The 20,152-nt window shown below is 49.3% G+C and overlaps 2 protein-coding genes across 4 annotated transcripts; one reads left to right on the top strand and one right to left on the bottom strand.

The window, feature by feature from the left end:
• The first annotated feature begins 147 nt into the window (after positions 1-147).
• Positions 148-6,373, top strand: LOC146894100 (mRNA turnover protein 4 homolog). Its single transcript, XM_087906968.1, has 8 exons — positions 148-287; positions 2,369-2,427; positions 3,185-3,288; positions 3,827-3,908; positions 4,185-4,252; positions 4,539-4,690; positions 5,273-5,349; positions 5,547-6,373. The coding sequence occupies exons 1-8, from the start codon at positions 260-262 to the stop codon at positions 5,694-5,696; spliced, it is 720 nt and encodes a 239-aa protein (XP_087763094.1). The 5' UTR covers positions 148-259; the 3' UTR covers positions 5,697-6,373.
• On the bottom strand, positions 2,146-16,509 carry LOC148121651 (aldo-keto reductase family 7 member A3-like). 3 transcript variants are annotated; one of them, XM_087906967.1, is made up of 8 exons: positions 16,172-16,509; positions 12,929-13,116; positions 12,637-12,741; positions 12,325-12,421; positions 11,993-12,092; positions 9,832-9,961; positions 8,752-8,914; positions 2,146-3,695 (listed from the first exon to the last, which is right to left on the bottom strand). In XM_087906967.1, the coding sequence occupies exons 1-7, from the start codon at positions 16,371-16,373 to the stop codon at positions 8,753-8,755; spliced, it is 984 nt and encodes a 327-aa protein (XP_087763093.1). In that variant the 5' UTR covers positions 16,374-16,509; the 3' UTR covers positions 2,146-3,695; position 8,752. The 3 variants fall into 3 exon arrangements, with proteins under 3 accessions (XP_087763093.1, XP_087763092.1, XP_087763091.1); XM_087906966.1 differs by lacking the exon at positions 2,146-3,695 and adding an exon at positions 4,712-5,661; XM_087906965.1 differs by lacking the exon at positions 2,146-3,695 and having other exon boundaries at positions 8,515-8,914.
• Positions 16,510-20,152: the final 3,643 nt, after the last annotated feature.

Consider the following 20,152-nt stretch of genomic DNA (forward strand, 5'->3'; position numbering starts at 1 on the left):
AGAGGAAGCGGCGCGCCGGGCCCTTGAAGCGCTCAGGGCTCGGGAGCCGCCGGGATTGGAAGGACTGGAGGGACAGGAGAGATCTGGGCCGAGAAGTGACCTTCCAGGCACGGGACAGAGAGCAAACGGGAAGAGGCAGCTCGCCTCGGTTCGGGTCAGGCCCACGAGAGGGGCAGCCCCGAGCGCCGTCCCAGAAGCCCCCGCGCCGCCCGGGTCCTGACGGGCTGTCCAGTCTTCCGCCGCACGTGTTTTCAGAGCGATGCCTAAATCTAAGCGAGACAAGAAAGGTGGGCTCCGGGAACCTCAGCCGTGGGGGCAGCGGGGACACGGGTGAGGCGCCGAGGCCTCTCCAAGGAGATCCGCCGGCCGGGGTGGCGGGTTGGCATAGGAAGACACCGGGAGGGCTAGAGTCTGAGCCGGACCAACGGGCAGCTCCCGAGACAGCGTCTTGTGTCCCAGGCTCACCTCGAACTCGCCAGCGACGAGAGTCTTAAACTGTTGACCCTACCTCCCGATTGTTGGGGTTACAGACATGCACCACTAAGCCTAGGTTTTGCTGAGTTAGGTATGGCAAGCCTTACCAGCTGAGCTACATCCCCTGCCGCGCGAGTGTGTGTTTGAGACAGGATCTTGCGATGTAGTTCGAACTCGCTGTGTAGACCAGGCTGGTCTCAAATCAAGGGCTTCCCCCTACCTCATCCTCTCCAGAATGTAGGGATTTTACAGTCATGCATCGGCGTATCTGGTGGCGGGTTTTTCAAGACAGGGTTTCTCTGTAGCTTTGGTGCCCGTCCTGAAACTAACTCTTGTAGACCAGGCTGGCCTCGAACTCACAGAGATCCGCCTGCCTCTGCCTCCTGAGTGCTGGGATTAAAGGCGTGCGCCACCACCGCCCGGCTTTTTCTTCGATTTTTAATGCCGGGTCCTTGAACTCTCCATCTTCAGCCTTCGCGCTAGGTGCCAAACTGGGCCACCACATCCAGCTAGTGAACTGGCACTAGTGAACTGTGGGTATTAGAAGACAAGATAGTTGAACAAAAAGGGTCTGGCGCCATCAACTCACCGCTTTAGTCGGGCTGTGTGTATGTGTGTATCCTATGTCCCCGTCAAGCTAAGTATGGTTTGGCTGGTAGTAAAAGCGGAGTATGCAGAAGGTGGAAATGATACTGTTTTGTATAATGTGGTCAGGGAAGCTCTCAGTGGCGAGACGACAAATAAAACCCCCGGGAAAGGAAGGTAAGCAGGCTGTACAGTTGTCTGAGAGCAGGTGGTTCTGCATCGAGGACCCGGAAGAGAAAGGGCTCTGGAGTTAACATGCTGGGGACCAGAGGCCAATGCGGCTGCAGTCAAAGGGACAAACTAGGGTTGAGGGGAAAGATCTGGCCTTTGATGTGGCTTTACTCTAAAAGGACCTCCATAGCCTGGAGAATACAAGGGCAGAGATGGAAGCAACAAGGGCGGTAACCACCTGGGGAATGCTACATTGAACCGAAATTCTAGCAGCGGAGAGTCTGAGAATGGCTGGCTCAATGTGCTTGCCATTGACTGTGTACATTGTAGGGACTGTGAGTAGCTAAAAGACATTTCACATGCTGGGGATAAATCTAGGGCTTTGTAACTGAAGTTCTGCTGAGTCCTTATGAAGTCATTTGGTTTTGTGGAGGAACCCCTGGTCAGATGTAGCAAATGCCAGTAACTTTTCTGGAAGTGGAACAGATAGGGCCTCAGTTACTTTTCAGTAGCAGTTCTTGTGTGCCCCACCCCACCCCCAGCATTATTGTATTCTCAGGTCCAGGTACAAAATTGAAATGCGGGTATGTAGTAAACTAGAAAAGATGTGGTCCCAAAAAGATGAGTCAGTACATACAAGTAATCCCAGCATATAGGAAGCAGAAGCAAGGAAATGTATCTTAAGTTCAAGACCAGTCCAAGCAGCCTTGTAGCAAGGTCCTGCCTTTAAAAAATAAAAAAGGGAAGAATTTCTATTATCCCATAGCTGAGCCTCGCCACTGGTAGCCTGTGCACCATGCCGTGTAGCAGGAAAGGGTCCTGCCTCAACCAGTATGTTAGGGCTGCCACTGAGAGCACTCTGTCAGCAGCAGTGAGTCAGGAAATCCATCAGTCAGCCCAAGGGACTAAGGGTACTTGGTTTGTGGTAGGAGCTTTATTAAGAGATCTCTGGGTCCAGAAGTATTAGATAGTATTAGATAAGCAAACACTCTCCCAGCCTTAAATGCCAGAAATGCCAGGATCCATTGTTGCCTCCTTCGCACTGGCTTAGTTCAGCCATGCCTCCAAAGAACAAAGCTAAATGAATCTTTAGAGCATCTAGATTCAACACTCAACACCATCCTTTTCTTGGTTTTAGTTTCCTTAACAAAAACTGCCAAGAAAGGCTTGGAACTGAAGCAGAACCTGATAGAAGAGGTAAGTGCTTGCTCCTTTACTTTTCTGGTATGTATTTCCGCAATAGGCTTGGAGGAGGACTGTTAGCAGTGTGTTAAGATCAGAAGCCACAGTTTTCCATCCTGCTCCCAGTTTCGCAGCCCTAGTTGAGCTCTGCGAAACCTAGGTTGAGTTACCTCCCACATCAGTAAATGCATTTTCCCGCACAATCCCCCGCCCCATCCCCAAAGCTTCCCTGTGACCCAGGGCCGGGTGGTGCTATTGCTGTTTTGCACTCTGGATAATGGAAGCTTATTAATTAGTTTGTAATGCTGCCCCGTATCAGAAGCCTGGAAATCACCAGGTGTGGTGGCTGTGGCCATTCCTCTGCAGCTGACCTACTAGCCCTCTGCTGAGGGCCAGGGAAGCCCAGCCTCCTGGAAGTAGAGCTTCACCGCAGAGAGGCTGCAGGCAGCAGCCTGGCAAGGCAGTATGGATGAGGTGTCTCTCCTTGTTTAGCAAAATGTTGAGGCTCCTGTGTTTTTCACTTAGGCAGGGGCCTTCCCACGGTGGGTAGACGTTTCTAGATTAACTGTAAGTAGGCAAAGGAAAGCAGTAGTCATGGAAGACCATAAGGTATGGGTTCCTGCTCACCTGCTGTAGTGGGTGGCCTTGGTGTCAGACCTGTCAATGGTAAGTGACCAGATTAAAGGCCTGTAGGTGATTCTCTAGCATGAGGCCAGAGTTGCTCGACCCATGCTGCCCCTTCACCTCCAGAACCTCATGAATTGTCCCACAGCTTCGGAAATGTGTGGATACATACAAGTACATCTTCATCTTCTCTGTGGCCAACATGAGGAACAACAAGCTGAAGGACATCCGAAATGCCTGGAAGCACAGCCGGTGAGCGGGCAGTGGGAAGAGGAAGGGGCACCAGGCAGGAGGGATGGACGGTGCCATCAGAGACCAGCAGCAGGACTGACCCTTAGGGTCCGCAACTCACTTGCTGAAGGGGACCATTTTTGTTAGAGGTGGCCTTTCCCTGAGCTGCTGGGCAATAGGACTTGTGTTCATTTGCGGTATTTGAGATTGGTTCCTTCAGAAAAGCGGCCCCTGGGGTCTGGCTTCCTGGTTTACTAGAATGTCATTATATGCATCCACAGACGGACCCTGAAGCAGGCTGCAGCAGCTGGTGGGTTGCAGTACTAGGGTGGGTGTTTCTGGAGTCAGTCTCCCCGCAGCCACGTGATGGGTGGTTTTTGAGGTTGGCAGTGATTGACTCAAACTGTTAGCAAGGTCGGGCGGGCTCTCTGGATAAGAGGATGGAAACAGGAATTCTGAGGACACGTGGGTGGTTTACACGGAGAACAAAGCCTCTAGGCTATTCTCATCTGGGCTCCCAGGCCGCCTGGCACTGGCTCACAGCCCCATTTCTTGATAGGATGTTCTTTGGCAAAAATAAGGTGATGATGGTGGCTTTGGGGCGAAGCCCGTCTGACGAATACAAAGACAACCTACATCAGGTAGGTGCTGGCCCTGGCTAAGTGAGGCTCAGGCTCTGCTGCCTCCTCTCCAACTCTTCCCCTGGGCTGGGTGACCAGTGGGTCCAGGAGAGTCAAGCTCGGCTTAAATCTGTCTTGTCCTTAATTTGCAGACTCATGGGTTTGTTCCTATTGTGTCCTCCTGCCCTGCATACTAGGGGTTGTATCAATCAGAAAAGGTTTCTGATGATAACCGGGCGTCCCCAGTGGCTAGGGCCCCTTAGTGAAGGAGCAGGGTTGCTCACTGTCATTTTTCAGGTCAGCAAGAGGTTGAGAGGTGAAGTTGGGCTCCTCTTTACCAACCGCACAAAGGAGGAGGTGAACGGGTGAGTGTTTCTGAGGGGTCGGGGGGGAAGCTGAAGGTCGGGAAAGCTGAAAGGGTGGTCTGGTGGTGACATTGAACTGGGGCTGGGTCCTGGAAGCCTCTTACTAGAACCAGATTCTGTGACCTGGGTCCTCCCATTCTCTCTGGTGTGGTCGCTCCCCGCTGGGTGCTGGTCCACAGCCACGATGGACAAGGATAGGAGACCCCGCATTGTGTGCACTCAAATCAGGGCCAGACTTCAGCTAAATATTGTGACAACCGGGACCCATCACCGTTCTCTGCCTTAGGTGGTTCACAAAGTATACAGAAATGGATTTTGCTAGAGCTGGGAACAAAGCAACTTTAACCGTGAACCTGGATCCAGGGCCCCTGAAGCAGTTCCCTCATTCCATGGAGCCACAGCTGAGGCAGCTGGGCCTGCCCACTGCCCTCAAGAAAGGTAGGTGGCTGGAAAGGTGGCTCAGGGTTAAGAGTAGTGGCTGCTTTTATATAGGACATGGGTTTGATTCCCAGCACCCTCATCTGACCTCCACAGGCAGCAGTTATTCACATGGTGCCACTGTCATGCATGTAGGCAAAACACATAGAATAATTTTTAGAAAATGTAGAAAGGAAGGAGCCTTTAATCCCAGTACTGAGAAAGCAGAGGCAAGTCTCTGAGTTTGAAGATAGCCTGGTCTACATAGTGAGTTCCAGAACAGCCAAGGCTAAAAACAGAGAAACCCTATCTAGAAAGAAGGAGGAGGAAGAAGAAAGGAAGAATGTAGGAAAGTCCAGAACAGAAAGCAGCTCAGGACCACCTTCCCCAGGCTCTCCCCTCTGACCAGCCACTTCTCCAGTTTCTTCTGAGAAGGCAGGGCTGTGCACTCATCACCTGCAGGACGTGGAAGAGGCGGCCACTGACCCTGTGGGTGCTGAGCTGCAGGGAAGAGAGTCTGAGGCCAAATGCTTCCTGGCACAGAGCGCTAGCAGCAGGGGCCTTGTGAGCTCCTGCTGGGAGTAACTTGCTGTCCTCCCACAGGTGTGGTGACCCTGCTATCTGACTATGAAGTGTGCAAGGAGGGCGATGTGCTGACTCCAGAGCAGGCCCGGGTCTTGGTGAGTCCAGATCTGCAACCTGGGGGAAGGGCCGTCGTCGTTATTAACCTTCTGCTGGGACATGGCTTACAGGGAAAAGCCGTTATCTTTAACCTTCTGCGGGACGTGGCTCACAGGGAAAAGCCGTTATCTTTAACCTTCTGCGGGACGTGGCTCACAGATGCTACACCTCACTCTGATTCCTCCTCCTGTTACAGAAGCTTTTTGGGTATGAGATGGCTGAATTCAAGGTGACCATCAAATACATGTGGGATGCCGAGTCGGGGAGATTCCAGCAGATGGACGGTGAACTGCCTGAAAGCGCATCTGCATCTGAGGGAGAGTCAGAAGAAGAGGATGACAGCTGACTCTAGGGTGTGGGACGAAGGACTTCCAGCAAGTTCTTCATCTCCATTGGACACCAGGACTGCTGTCACCCCTCTGAAAGGAGCAGCTCTTTATCTTGACATGGATGCGGACAAGAGAGGAAGCTGGGGTGGGACTTTGTTTCTACAAAGAATAAAATCTTGTCCTCAGGGTTTCCCCTGTAGATGGCAAGAGACTTTTCCTAGTAAAAAAGACTTTCAGCTTTGTGCTTCTGTTTGGGCCTGCACAGCCTGGCCCCTCAACACCACAGCCCTGCAGATAGCTGCCAGCAGCGCCCAGGCTCAGGTGTGTTCTAGCCCTTTGTCTGAAGTGCATTGACTGAGGAGAGTTTTGAGCCCGGGCAACTTCATCACATGGGAGAGGAGGTAGAGACTGGTAGATTAGGAATTCAAAGTCCACCTGGGCTACCAAAGACCTTGTCTTAGAAACTAAAACAAATAGCTTGATAGATAAATTGGAGTTGAGGGCATTGGTCACTTGTTAACTTGTATTGCGTGTCATAGATCCTTCAAATTTGGGGAGACAAAGGAAAGGGCTGGAACTGGTACCTCCTACCTGTCGTTCACCTAAGTGTTTACCAAAGGTTAGTAACAATTCAGCAGTTTCTTCTGGTTTTTCTATTCAAGAATATGAAAATATATATTCACACAAAACCTTATATATATATATGTGTGTGTGTTTCTCTGTTCTTTAAAATAATACATGCACACATACACGTACATATATGTGCACACATGTACATATACATGTATGTGTGCACTTATGCATATTTGTACAAACATACTTAGATGATATGTACACACATATACATGTGCACACATATGTATTAGAAAGAATCTTATGTATCTCAGGTTGTCTTCAGTTGAGGATGACCTTGAACTTGTTCTTTTGCCTACACCTACTAAGTGCTGGGATGGTAGATGACAATCTCACCAGGATTTTGTGAACATGGAGCCCTCTACCAACTGAGCCATATCTCCGCCATCAAGGAGACTTTAGAGTTATTCACTTGGAAGTGGCAGAACAATACAAAAACAACCTGATGTCCCCTGGGTAGAGTGGGTAAAGGACTAAGCTGTGAACCCACGGTAGCAGAGGAGTCTCAGCAGGTGGAAGAAGCCTCAGGACCACACGCGTGATTCTGTGTGCTACACTGCTGCACAGAGACAACTCCAGAGGGACAGGGAAAAAAGCAATAGAAAGGCGGCTTGACAGTTAAAACACTGGCTGCTCTTCCAGAGGACCCAGGTGTGTTTTCCAGCACCCACATGGCCGCTCACAGACTTTAATAACTGCACTTCTAGAGGTTCCAGTGCCTTCTCTGACTCCTCCTCTAATGCAGGTCCCAGACCTTGGCAGAACAGACACCATGATGGAAATACCATTCAGGTTATGAAACTCAGCCTTGGAGACAGCAGCACTTTCCAAAATGAAACCAAAGACCCAATCCCTCAGATCCATAGTTCTGGGGACATCCCTATCTGTACCCACCTTGTTTTTTGTCTTCTGCAGTTCTGTTTCTGGTGAACACTGAAGTATGTATCAGCTGAGCATTTATAATTCATATTGAGTCTCTATGTCAGTTATTTACAGACTGGCAAGGCAGGAAAGAAAAGTTTGCCTAAAGGAAGCACTTGCCACCGAGCCTGGCATAGCACTGTTCAGTGTTTACCTACCCCTCCCTGCACATCCTCCTGGCTACAGCTTCAGAGACAGGAGTGCTCTGCCATGGAGGGAGTGGGGACTGAGGGTACCTGAAACGGCTTGCATAAAGTCTGGGCTGCAGGTGAGGCAGCTGCAGCAGAAGCCCCAGCAGGTAAGAGCTGGTGTCAAGGTCAGAGAGGACGTCAAAGTGGCTGAGCTTCCCCCGCCCCTGCTGAGGAATGGGAAGGGGTCCCAGGGAAGATGTGCAATCCATGGGGACAGGGAGCAAGCTGCCTGAAACAGGGCATGGTGGCCTGGCATGGGCATGGGCCGCCTGAATGACAGAGCCTGGTAGAAGGGGCGACTCAGGCAGCTGCAGAACCAGCAGTGAGAGGCTGCTTCGATATCTAATGCCCTGCATTGGATGCCAGATGATGAGTTTATCTCAATTTTTATTATTAATAAAAACTCCGGGGTCAGATATTAGGGTAAAAACCTGATTAATAAGAACAGCAGCAGAAAAATGACAAAGTGACCTTCTCTAATCTTTCCTGATCCATAAGCCTGAAAAATCTTTCTAAACCAATCCCTACTACATCCTGTCTCTCAATATGTACCCAAGGTCCTCCAAAACCTCTATGACTAATTCTGGTCAGTTAGTGGCTAACTCCACACTCTGATTCAAGGTTAAATTTTATTAACAGTGCCACAATGCAATCAAATATCCCACAACACTTGGGGATCTGATTGTACTCACACCAAGCCGCTGCCTCATGCTGTGTTAAACTGAGTCTGGGGAAACCTGGGTTGTCCAGAAAACCTTTCAGCTTCTTGTTGCCTGTACTCTGCATGAGATATGGCGGTGAAAATTACACAGCCCGCAAGCTGGGTAAGCTGATGCAGTAGGTGAACGAGGAGACTTCACCTGGAGCAGAGCTGTTGTGCACTGCTGTGGGGCTCCATGGTGGGGAGGAAGGCACACACCTGGTGCCTGAAGGAACTTGGGTGTTTTTCTGACTAGAGCCATCACCAAGCCCCACTGCTAGAGAGCAGGCCTCCTGGGGCCTCTGACCTCTGAGGACCAGGCACACTCCTGCACACTTCCCCTGAACCCTCAGAAGGAAAGCAAGAAGTAAGCCACACAATTACAAAGAATAAGGTCAGGCCTGCTGCAGCCTGAGCTATAGCCATGGCAGGTTTTATTCAACAAGAGGTAGTGGGGAGAGCTCAGGCAACTCTCACACTGAAGACAACTGGGTGTAGAGCAAGGCAATAGGAACAAAAGAAAACCATCAGAGATCTGGATGAGGAGGGAAAGGGCAGCTGACTCAGCACACAGCACAGACTAGCCAGGCAGCCAGTGACCTCTACACCTCCCCAAGTTAGATCTACCTTAGCGGAAGTAGTTGGGACAATCATGGGCAATGAGGTCCCAGGCTTGGTCAAAGGCCTCCACGACAGCCGGCTCCAGGGGCCCTTCTTCAACGCAGGCCAAGTTCTGCTCCAGTTGCTGCAGACTGGACATGCCCAGAATGACTGCATCCCCATGGGCGCCCTGCAAGGGACATACAGATTCCAGCACACATCTGCCATCCCCTCGACTCATCATCCGCCCCCTCCTGCCCATCGCTTGCTGAGATTTAGGATCTGTTCACTTGAGTATTGCTTCTAGGAGAAATGACTACTGCCTCCAAACAGCCAAGGTCTGCCAGGCTCCTCTGCCCTGCGGGACAGTTTGGGAAACACTTAATATTCAGGCCTGACGTTTACCAGTTACTAAAGTGGCACCATTACCCCAGAAAGCTCACACTGGAGAAGGGGGTTAAGGAGAGGTAGTGGAGACAGCAGGCAGAAAGAGATGTTCCCAGGGACACGGTATTGAGTTCTCTCCAGAGAGAGTGCTGGAAGGGATGTTAATAAACAATTTCTTTTTGAATGTACTACTCAGAGTCAAATCTATGCTTATTTCCTACACCATGGAGCTGTGGGACTTTAGTAGGTAAACCAGTTCTCATCCGGAGAAGCAATTTCTTCGTATGGAAATGGAGATCACTGGAGCCTGAGCGATGGCTTAACCCTTAGGAGCAGTTTCTGCTCTTGAAGACAACATGGATTTGGTTTTCAGCACACACTTGGTACCAACTCATAACCACCTTTAACTCCAATTCCAGGGAATGTGCCACCTTCTTCTGGCTTCTGCTGGAACTACAAGCGCATGTGGCCACCAGGCAAAGCACTCATACAGACGAAATAAAAATAACTAGATCTTTAAGAAAAACAATCCAGATGACTAGACTTCACACAGTTATTGGAACACAGCGAGGTAAGCTAGCAGTACCACTGTCACCAGCCTGGGAGAAGCTGGGCCAGAGAAGACAGAGTCACAGTGGGATCTTAACCCCCACCCCCCAACTCCATTTCCCCCATCCAACTTCACAGCAGAGGCTGAAGAGCCAGGACCCACTGGGCTACCTTGAGCTGTGAGTGATGGTACATCCAGCGCAGGGCGGCCGAGGTCATACTAGGGGTGCTGGCGCCATAAGTGGACGTCAGAGCCTTCTCCACCAGAGCGATGCCCTTGAAGTGTTCTTCCTTCCAGTACCTGAATGGGTGGGGGACAGTGACATGGGGGTCAGTTTCTCAGGGGTCACTAGAGGGTGACCTAACCCCTGCATCCCTGAGGTGGCTTCTGTACTCAGGCAGAGCTCTGCCCCTTTACCATCAGAACACAGAGGTCTCCAGGCCCCTCGCCAGGTCAGGGAAGGGCACAGAAGACAAGAATCTGGTATTTTAAATGCGAGTCAAATGTTAACAATTTAGCTCCCTAAATGAGGACTCTCAGCTGCCAAAACACCACACTTGTGAGCCCTGGGTCACACAAAAGTGCGGCTAAAGTCCTGGGCACCAGTCTGGCTTCTGTGGTCACCTTCCTTCCCTGCACTCACTGGTCTACTTCCTGAGCAGCCTGTCTTAGCAACATGGTCAGAAGAGAAGCTGCTAAAGGGCAGCAGGCCTTGATTCTTCAGGGAGAACGCTGGGATCTGCCCATGTGTGAAATAACTTCAGAACCCCCGATCAAGGCAATGGTTTGTACTCCTGGCAGAAGGATCACAGACTGTTAGTGGGGGAGGCTGCAATTAGGGGTTCTTTGTGGTTGCCATTTTGTTCTGAGGTGCTGAGCATCAAAGGCAAGGCGTCCTCACACCCAACCATTGCTCTGAGAGTGAGGAGCACACTCCCTACAGGTAAGGCTTGAATCAACCTAGGTACACAATCAGGCTAACACACTCTGCTCACTGCTTTTAACTTTGGATTTTTCCATCAAACCAATATCAGAACTTCCTGCAGGAAGCTTGCTTGCTGGGCCTTTCCAGAGAACACAAACAGCAAATGCATCAGTCTATGCTCAGCAGTGAGCCTAGGAGACATGGCAGCTAAGATGCCGGAGGGGAAGGAATTGTAAGAGTTTCAAACAGTGGCTGGTCATGGGAACACACACATCTGATGCCACATCTCAGGAGGCTGAGGCAGGAGCATCACAAGTTGTACACTGTACTGAGTCAAACTAGACCTCAAAAAAAGTCACTTGGAAAAAAAGATCGAATCTTCGATAATTTTTCTTTTTTTCTTTTTCTATTTGTGTAGTTCTGAGAATCAAATCCAGGGCTTTGAGCATTCCATCCCCACACAATAGGCAGGACTTGCACTTGTAATCTTTCTGCCTCCGTTTCCCCAGTCAGATACATTTTTAGATATTTAAAATTTGGAGCAGAGCATTGTAAAAGACACTAGGGATCCTAGCTCATTGCCCAAGTGGTGGTGGCACACACCCATAATCCCAGCATGCAGGGGGCAGAGGCAGGCAGATGTCCAAGAAAAAGGCCAATCTGGTCTAAAGAGTGAGGTCCAGGACAACCAGTGCTGTATAAACACACAGACACACAGACACACACAGACACACACACACACACACACACACACACACACACACACACACACGCAAACCCTGTGTGGGGGAAAGAAAAACAAATGTCCTAGGTCTTTATGCCAAGACACGAAGATCAGGAGTTCAAGGTCAACCTCAAATATAAAGCAAGTTTGAGATCAGCCTGGATTCACAGGATGTTGACTCAAACGAAAGAAAGAAAGAAAAAGAAAGAAAGAAAGAAAGAAAGAAAGAGAGAGAGAGAGAGAGAGAAGAAAGAAAGAAAGAAAGAAAGAAAGAAAGAAAGAAAGAAAGAAAGAAAGAAAAGAAGAAGAAGAACATTGTCCACTTATGACAACTTGAGACAATGATGACCAATTTTACGAACAAGATGACACAGGACTAAGACTCATTGGGTCAGCACCAAGCTCCAGGCTCCCCCAAGTCCATCTGGGTTGTCCTCTCAATATTGGCAGTGGAAGAGCTTTTCCCAAGAATCACACACAGGATAACAATATGCAGACATCAGGAGATCCTTATGACAATCCAAGAATATCCCTCCAATGCCAGGGCAGCTAACATCCAGAGTCACAGGGCTGAAACCACAGTAGAGCTGGTCCCCAGGAAAGCAGCCTCAAGGATCCTCCCTCCAACGAAGTAAACCTATAGCACCTCTCTCCCAGACACAGCCCCCTCAACACAGCTCACCGGTTCATGGTAACCTGAGCAGACTGAATCCCAAAGAAGCGGCTCTCGGGCTGCTTTCTGTCCTTGTCCTGGTATTTATATCTGCCTGTCAACATGCCACCTGCAGGAAGACAGCAGTCAGAACCTGGTCCAGACTCCTCCCAGAGATAGCCAGTCAGAAACTGGAGAACGGGAGGAAGCCTGGAATGAGGAGATCCAGGAACCCCTTCTCAAAGCTCCGGACTTCCCAGGTCTGAGATGAGCATCCACCAGGCCATCAATAGGAGAAACATAGGCCAGGCATGACCACCCACCCACACAAACACATGGCCGGTCCCCATGAGAGTCCATACCAGCTAAAGGGTTGAAGGCATAGAATCTCATTCCAAAGTGTCTGAGACAGGGGAAGAGCTCCTTCTCCACCTGCCGGGTGGTGGCATTGTACATGCCCTGCAAGGAGACATTTGGAGAGGGAGAACGTGTCAAGAGACACCAAATGTATCTTCCTAAGTCCCTCACTTTAGTCCTGAACATTCCCAGACCTTGACATTCAGGGCATTCACACAGTGCTGTTGGCAGGTCTCATGGTCATGCCAAAGATTGAGAATCAATGGAGCTTTAGAACCCAAAGTCTGGATGATCCTAAAACACCAGATTCCTCTCACCTGGTACACAGTTGGCATGATCCAGCCATTTTTCTTGCAGAGGGTACAGATCTCAGCCACTTCCCAGGAGGCATAGTTGGACAGGCCAAGCTCCACAAACTTGCCCTGCAGGGGAGAGACTCCATCAGAGCCCAGCTCAGTCCAGGAGGCCAGGAAGGGGAGACTGACTGGGAGGGGAGCCTGGAGGGAGGTCTGTGCCTGCCCTGCTGTATGTGGCCTGCATTCACTCCCCTGGCAGGGTCATGTTGGAAAGGTCAGAGAGCATCTCCCCAAGCTCAGGGGCCACACTCACCTCCTGATGAAGCTGGTGGCAGACCTGCAGCGTCTCCTCTATGGGGGTGTTGTGGTCTGGCATGTGTAAGTAGAAGAGGTCCACCCGGGGACACTGCAGCCGCTTCAGCGACGTCTCCAGCTGGAACCGGACATCATCAGACTTCAATGTCTTCCCAAGCATTGGACAAGCCTTGGTTGCAATTTTTACTTTACAGGGGGAAAAATGCAAGTTTAAGTCACTTTATCAAACATAGTATGTATTGTAACAGTTGAGGCACAGAACTAGCGCAGGATATGGCTGTGCCTGCCTCTGATCCTAAATCTGCAGGGATGGAGAAAGGGATCAAGAAGTCAAGTAGTATGGCATGCTTCTGTACACTATAAAAATATATTGTTCCTATTGGTTAAAAATAAAAACTGTTTGACCAGGAGACAAGTAAGAAAAGGGTAGGTGGAACATTCAAACTGGGGAGTCAGATGAGGAGGAGAAGATTCAAAAGAGATGCAAGCAACTGCCCAAGAAAAACCATGCCAGCAGACTGGTAAAAGTCACTTTATATGGCAATACATAGATTATTAAAAGTTGGTTAGTTTAGATGTAAGAGTTAATGTAAGAGATAGTTAGTAATAAACATGAACTATAGGCCAAACAGTTTGGTATTAGTATAAGTTTCTGTGTGATTATTTGGGATCCTGCAATCAGGAAATGAAAGCTCCACCTCCATTGGAACTCATGGTCATCCTTGCCCACATAGTACAAATCTAGGTCTATGTGAAACACTGTATCAAAAAGAGCAGCAGAAAGGAGGAAGAGAGAGTGAATCGAGGGGGAGAGAGAGAATTAAGAAATATACATATAGACAAAGGGAGAGAAAATTGATTCAAATTGCAGCTCTGCCATTAGTAGCTGTGGCCTTGACTAAATTGAGTCCTCCTCAATGCTGTCAGCTGTAAAAAACAATAGCTGTGATAATGTCTTACGGAGAAGCCCTGAGGGTTGACAGCCATAACTAACAATGAACATGAAGAGTGGCTGGTATGCTCGCTGTGACAATTACCTACTGGACGCCTAGATGAGCCAAACCAGGCACTGGGGCTGTGGATGCAGAGGACCTGCGCTCATGGACTTGCAGAGCACAGGCCACTGTTGAGTAGTGAGGCCGGGAGAACTTGAGGTTCCCCAGGGGGAGAGTAGGGAGGCAGAGGCTAGCCTGGGGTCACAGGGGTTCCTGAGAATCTCATCTGAGTGTCTAGGGCAACTGAGAAGCTAGCAGACTAAGGACATTGAGGTACTTGTTCACTGGGAGGAGGGCTTTAGAAGCCATGAGAAAGAAGGTCTGGGGTAAGGGACACGGGGATAGAGAAAAGACAACAGACTAGAAGCAGAATGGCCCCGTAGAACCCCACTTAGAGTCTGGAGTTTAGACCTGGGGTTGTGGACGGGGAAGTCTCTGAATGCTTTTAGTTATGAGCTCTGGGGTCATTTCCAGATGTTTTGAAAGGTGACCCTGAATGCAGCATGGGCACAGGGCATGTGTGATTACAGGGGAGGAAGGTGTAGAAGGAACTGGGGACAGAGATGGAAGAGGCTTTGCTGAGAGCCTGTGAGAAGAAAAGTCAGGGTCAGCTACGGACTCAGCTTGGGAAAACAGGTGAGTGCTGGACCATCTGAGAGAGTCCCTGCTTCTCTCCCTGCTGTGCTGAAAGTCCAGTGGAATGGTTGGATGATAGAGGATATATGGATGATGAATGGACAGGTGGGTGGATGATCAGTGGGTGGTGGATAGATGGATGCCATGATGGGTGGGTGGATGGCGGGCGGGCAGATAAATGGATGGATGGACAGATGGACAGACAGGTGGATGGATGTGCAAAAGGCACTTTCCACACTTGAGAAGTCAGTTCAGCAGCCCAAGGCAGTCAGTGGAGCCCCTGACACTCCTGAGTCACATACCTGGGACTTCTCCATCCTCCCACATTACTTGACCTTCCTCATGGGACATCAGCTTCAGATCTGAGCTGTGGCTCTGGCTCAAGCAACCCTGAACTCAAACAGGGAAAGGAGGGAGGGCTCATAAAAGCAATTTCAATCAGGAGTCAGATCCAGGCTCTGGTGGTGGTAATGGGTAACGTGTATAATGCCAGCACTCTGGAAGCTGGGCAGGAGTACTCTACCTAAGCTACACGTAGATCCTAGGTTCGCCTGGGTTGTGTAGACAGATCCGATCACAAGATACAAAAACAACTCTCTTTTCACTGGGAGGTAGGCAGAAAATCTACAAACAGCAAGGCACCAAGTGCACGGGTCTGCTTCTGTTCTGGATCCCACTGTGCTGTGAACTCCAAAGGACAGCGGGACAGTGGTCAGAGTACAATAGAAGAGAAAGAGTTCCATACAGCATAGCAGCAGCCCGGAGAAGTGCAGTGCCGCCTGTTGAGAGACTGAGGCAGGGGATTGAGTGTAGGTAGAGAGTGTAGGTAGACAAAACAAGTTCAAGACAGCTGCATAGCTGGAGGACCCTGTTCCTTTTGTGTAGAAACATTGGTTTCTTTCTTTCTTTTTTTTTACCATTTTAAAAAAACATGTATTTATTACATACATAGTGTATGTAAACAATACAAGTATTAGGTATGTACATAATACATACATATTGTATTATGTATGTGCATAATCCATACATAGTATTCTGTCTGCACCAGATCTCATTACAGATGGTTATGAGCCACCATTGGTTGCTGGGAATTGAACTCAGGACTTCTGGAAGAGCAATCAGTGCTCTTAATCTCTGAGCCATCTCTCCAGCCCGTGACACTGGTTTCTATGACTGCCGTTCCATGAAGCATGAGGTCCTATTAACCAACAGGCTCACTATCTACAGGATCCAGGGCCTTAAGAAAAGGAGGAAAGAGGTTTCTGTCTGGGATGGTGGTGCTGAGCAGCCCCACAGAGACAGGAGTCCTGTAGATAAGGTGCTTCCAGGGCACCTGCTGGCAGCAGCCCAGAACGCAAGCACGGGCTAGCCACATGGGTCTAAGCTGGAACAAAGCTAGGCACACAGTGTGAGGAGGATCCTTAGCTACTTTTTCAGAACAGAGTGTGAAAGGAGACGGTCAAAACGAAAGCTAGATATGTCTGAAGAGTTTGCATGCCTGAAGAGGTGCAGTTCTCAGAGATCTTAGGTGGCGAAGGGGACACCAGGGCTCCAGGAGCCGGACAAAGCTGTGCTGGGGCACGGAGATGACAGATTTGACTTTTTGTTACCTGTGCAGCCACTGCGGCCCAGCCCGAGCCCCAGGCCGCCCAGGATTGTCTCTGACTGGCCTTCCTGATACACAAAGGCGGTGTCGATCTCGGTGTGGCCGCGCTTCAGGAAGGCTTGCACCGACGCTGCGCTGGTGGTCTGATCCATGCGGCCCCCCATCTCCATGGCACCCAGCACAGTAGCAGGCCGAGCAGACGACATGATGCCTCTGGTAGAGGTAGAGGAAGGTGAAGATAAGAGAGGAAGGAGGATTCAGGAGTCTGCAGCTCTAGTGCAAAGGCGCCTGCAGCTTTAATGGCTGCTGTTAGTGGCCATGCCCGTGGGGCGGAGCAAGCAGAGGAGGGGCGGATTTTGGAGTCTTCCTCAAAGCTCTGTATCTGCCCTGCAAATCTTGAACCTACTGGCACACCCTGGAAGAAAGTAGGCTGGCACCCTTCCCTATTTGTTCTCTCTGTTCACTCCTGACCACCCTGAGTCTTTGTTCCCTTTTAGGAGTTTAGGGGGTGAGTGAACTCATGGTCAAAATCTCAGCACTCTACAAGTGCTGAGACACAATTTTGTTTTGTTTTTGTTTTTTAAAAAAAGATTGAATGTAGCAAAAATATCAAAAAATCTAGGTGTGTGACCTGGGCTTGTCCCAGTGCACTTGGGAGCGGAGGAAGAGACAGAAAGATTAAGAGCTCAAAGTCCACCTTGCCTACCAAAGGCCTTGCCTTACAAACTAAAACAAATAGCTTCATGAATGAATTGAGGTTGAGGACATAAGTCAATTACTAACATATATTGCTAGTGATAGGTTCTACAGAGGTCGGGGAGCAAAGATAAGGACTGGAAACGGTACTTCCAACCAATCTATAAGCTGTTTACCAAAGGTTGGTCACAATGACTCAGCAACTTCTTCTTTTTTTAATTCAAGGATATGAAAAGATATATTCACACAAAAGCCTATATTCTCTGTTGTTCTTTAAAATTATACATACATACATACATGCATACACACATACACACACACACACACACACACATATTTGAAAGAGTCTTGTATATCTCCTGTGACTTTAACTCATGTAGTTGCTGAGGTTAACCATGAACTTCATGTTCATTTGCCCACACATACTAAGGGCTGGGATGACAGGTGTTAGCAATCTCACCAGGATTTTGTGACCTTGACGCACTCTAAAAACTGAGCCATATCTCTGCCATCAAGGAGACTTTAGAGTTGTTCACGTGGAAGTGGCAGAATACAAAAACAACCTGATGTCCCCGTGGGTAGAGTGAGCAAAGGACTAAGCTGTGAACCCACGGTAGCAGAGGAGTCTCGGCACGTGGAAGAAGCCTCAGGACCACACGCGTGATTCTATGTGTGACAGTGCCGCACAGAGACAACTCCACAGGGACAGAAAACAAAGGCATGGAAAGGCAGTTCGGCAGTTAAAACACTGGTTGCTCTTCCGGAGGACGCAGGTGTGATGTCCAGGACCACATGGCTGCTCACAACCTTCTGTAACTGCAGTTCCAGAGGGTCCAGTGCCCTCTTTGGCCTCCTCCTCTAATGCAGGCCCCAGACCTTGGCAGAACTGACTCCATGATGGAAATACCATTCAGGTTATGAACCTCAGCATGGAGACAACATCACCTTCCAAGATGAAGCAAAGACCTAATCCCTCAAATCCATAGTTCTGGGGGCGTCCCTCACTGTACCCACCTTGTTTTTTGACTTCTGCAGTTCTGTTTCTGGCGAACACAAAAGAATGTCAACCCAGATTTTGGTTTTTGTGCTTAAAAGATCACCCAGAGAAAGGCTGAGGGCTACTCTGGGATCCTAAATGTCTGGTGGACTCTGGCTGGCTAATAGAGACTTTCTGTTGGTTTAATCCCATGTGTGAGGCGTCCTCTCTGGTGGGTACACCACAACACTCCAGCACCAGGACACATACCATTGGCTTCCAGGGTCTTCAGAGAGAGAGGAGGTCATGGAGAACTGCCCTGGGGGATGGGACTGTGTTGATTGTGGGCTGACTCAAGACTGTGTGTCCAAACCTTCAGAGCTGTACGCTACAATAGGTGATCATGCCTAGGGTGATGGTTCATGTTTGAGAAGATGGCTGCCTGCCGTAGGCTAGCCTGGACTATCTAGTGAGTTCTAGTCCTTCCTGGGCTACAGTATGAGACCAGTCCTCCAAAACAGAGAAGGAAATCCTCTGTGCTCACACACACACACATACACACACACACATTCCTAGTGCACAACCCAGCACTGCTTTCTCTGTTAGAAGCAGCTCTGTATTTTGCTATGGATAAAGACAATGAAGGAAGCTGGGGCAGGGTTTTGCTTAACTTTGTGAAGCTGTGAAGCTGTGATTATTTGCCCATCTAAAACACCTATGGTCCCAATAAAGAGCTGAATGACCAATAGCAAGGCAGGAACAAAGATAGGCAGGGCTGGCAGGCTGACAGGATAAACAGAAGTAGAAATCTAGGAGGGGGGGGCGGGAGCTGCAAGCTAACAAGAAAAGGGGGACAACTCGGATCAGTCACCCAGCTACACAGGAAGTTGCAGAGAAGGGAGTAAAGAAGGATGTACAGGGGCAGGAGAGATGGCTCAGAGGTTAAGAGCATTGACTGCTCTTCCAGAGGTCCTGAGTTCAATTTTCAGCAACCACATGGTGGCTCACAGCCATCTGTAATGAGGTCTGGTGCCCTCTTCTAGCCAGCAAGCATACAGACAGACAGAACACTGTATACATAATAAATAAATAAATCTTTTTTAAAAAGATGATATACAGAAATAGAAGAATATAAAAGCCCAGAGGCAAAAGGTGGCCAGGCTAATTTAAGAAAAGCTGACAAGAAAGAAGCCAACTTACGGCTGGGCATTTAAAACTAAGAATAAGCCTTTGAGTGCAATTTTTTGGGAGCTGTGTGCTGGACCCTTCAAAAAGCCAAGAGAGTAAAACTTCACACAACACACCACTTATACATAAAAATGCACACGCACAGACACACAAACCAGGGCTAAGGCTGTCAGGCCAGAAACAAAGGCCTCTCCCTAAAGCAGAGGAAAGCCACTGCCTGAGGTGGGAGCAAGTAGCATTTTGAGTTAGACTGTCCCATTCAGTAACACAGTTGACCTTGAACTTGCTGTAATCCTCCAGCCTCTGCTTCTCAAGTGCTAGGATTTTCCTGTGTGATACCACACCTGGCTGCTTGGCTGTGACCCACAGGAGGGGAGAGCTATATAACTCAGTAGTGAAGCATGTGACTGCCATGGTTAAGGCCCCAGGTTCCCTCCCTAACAGCACACAGAAACTGATGCAGGTTGTTGAGCAATTAGAACCCTTTAGATTTTCCGGCCTCTGCCCCGGAGGATTTAAAGTGCAGAGGCAACAGCCAGACTCAATAGTTGGGCCTTGGGTCTTAACAGTCATGAACATCCAAACCCGGGACAAGCCAGTGTGTTCATGTCTCCAGTGCCTGCAGCACAGGTAGCTGAGGCAGGATTGAATGTTTGAGGCTGAGCTGAACATGATGACACACACCTTTAGTCCCGTCTTGGGGAAGCAGAAGCAGGTGGATCTCTGAACTGGAGGCTAGCCTGGTCTACACAGCGAATTCCAAGACAGTCATGGCTACATAGATCCTGTCTCAAAATTTTTTTTTCTTGGTGACAGTCTATACTATAAAAAAGGCAGGCGTGTTGTACACACAGCAGTTGGAAGGTAGAGACAAGGAGACCTGATATGTAGCAGATTCAAGGCAGTATAGTATACAAAGTCCCAGTCTCAAAACTAGAATCAGTTAGACGCCCGAGCAGGTAGAAACTGTGGAATCTTCCTCTACAGTGTGTAAATATATGTTCCTGGGATTTGTTTCAAAGAAGATGACTGGCCAATAGCTGATAGCATAAGATTAGTCAGGAGAACCAGACTAAGGACTCTGGGAAGAAGGGCGGAGTCTCCTCCAGACACTGAGAGGAAACA

This window comes from Myodes glareolus, chromosome 6 (assembly GCF_982192425.1).
Source record: "Myodes glareolus chromosome 6, mMyoGla1.1, whole genome shotgun sequence".
Lineage (NCBI taxonomy): Eukaryota > Metazoa > Chordata > Mammalia > Rodentia > Cricetidae > Myodes > Myodes glareolus.

Bases quoted from the DNA above. Each gene is read 5' to 3' on its own strand.
- LOC146894100 (XM_087906968.1), top strand. From the start codon at position 260: ATGCCTAAATCTAAGCGAGACAAGAAAG. The intron at 288-2,368 runs GTGGGCTCCGGG...TCTTGGTTTTAG, and splicing joins ATCTAAGCGAGACAAGAAAG to TTTCCTTAACAAAAACTGCC. The intron at 3,289-3,826 runs GTGAGCGGGCAG...ATTTCTTGATAG, and splicing joins AATGCCTGGAAGCACAGCCG to GATGTTCTTTGGCAAAAATA.
- LOC148121651 (XM_087906967.1), bottom strand. From the start codon at position 16,373: ATGTCGTCTGCTCGGCCTGCTACTGTGCTGGGTGCCATGGAGATGGGG. The intron at 13,117-16,171 runs GTAACAAAAAGT...CCCCCTGTAAAG, and splicing joins GGGCCGCAGTGGCTGCACAG to TAAAAATTGCAACCAAGGCT. The intron at 12,742-12,928 runs GTGAGTGTGGCC...TCTCCCCTGCAG, and splicing joins GCCACCAGCTTCATCAGGAG to GGCAAGTTTGTGGAGCTTGG.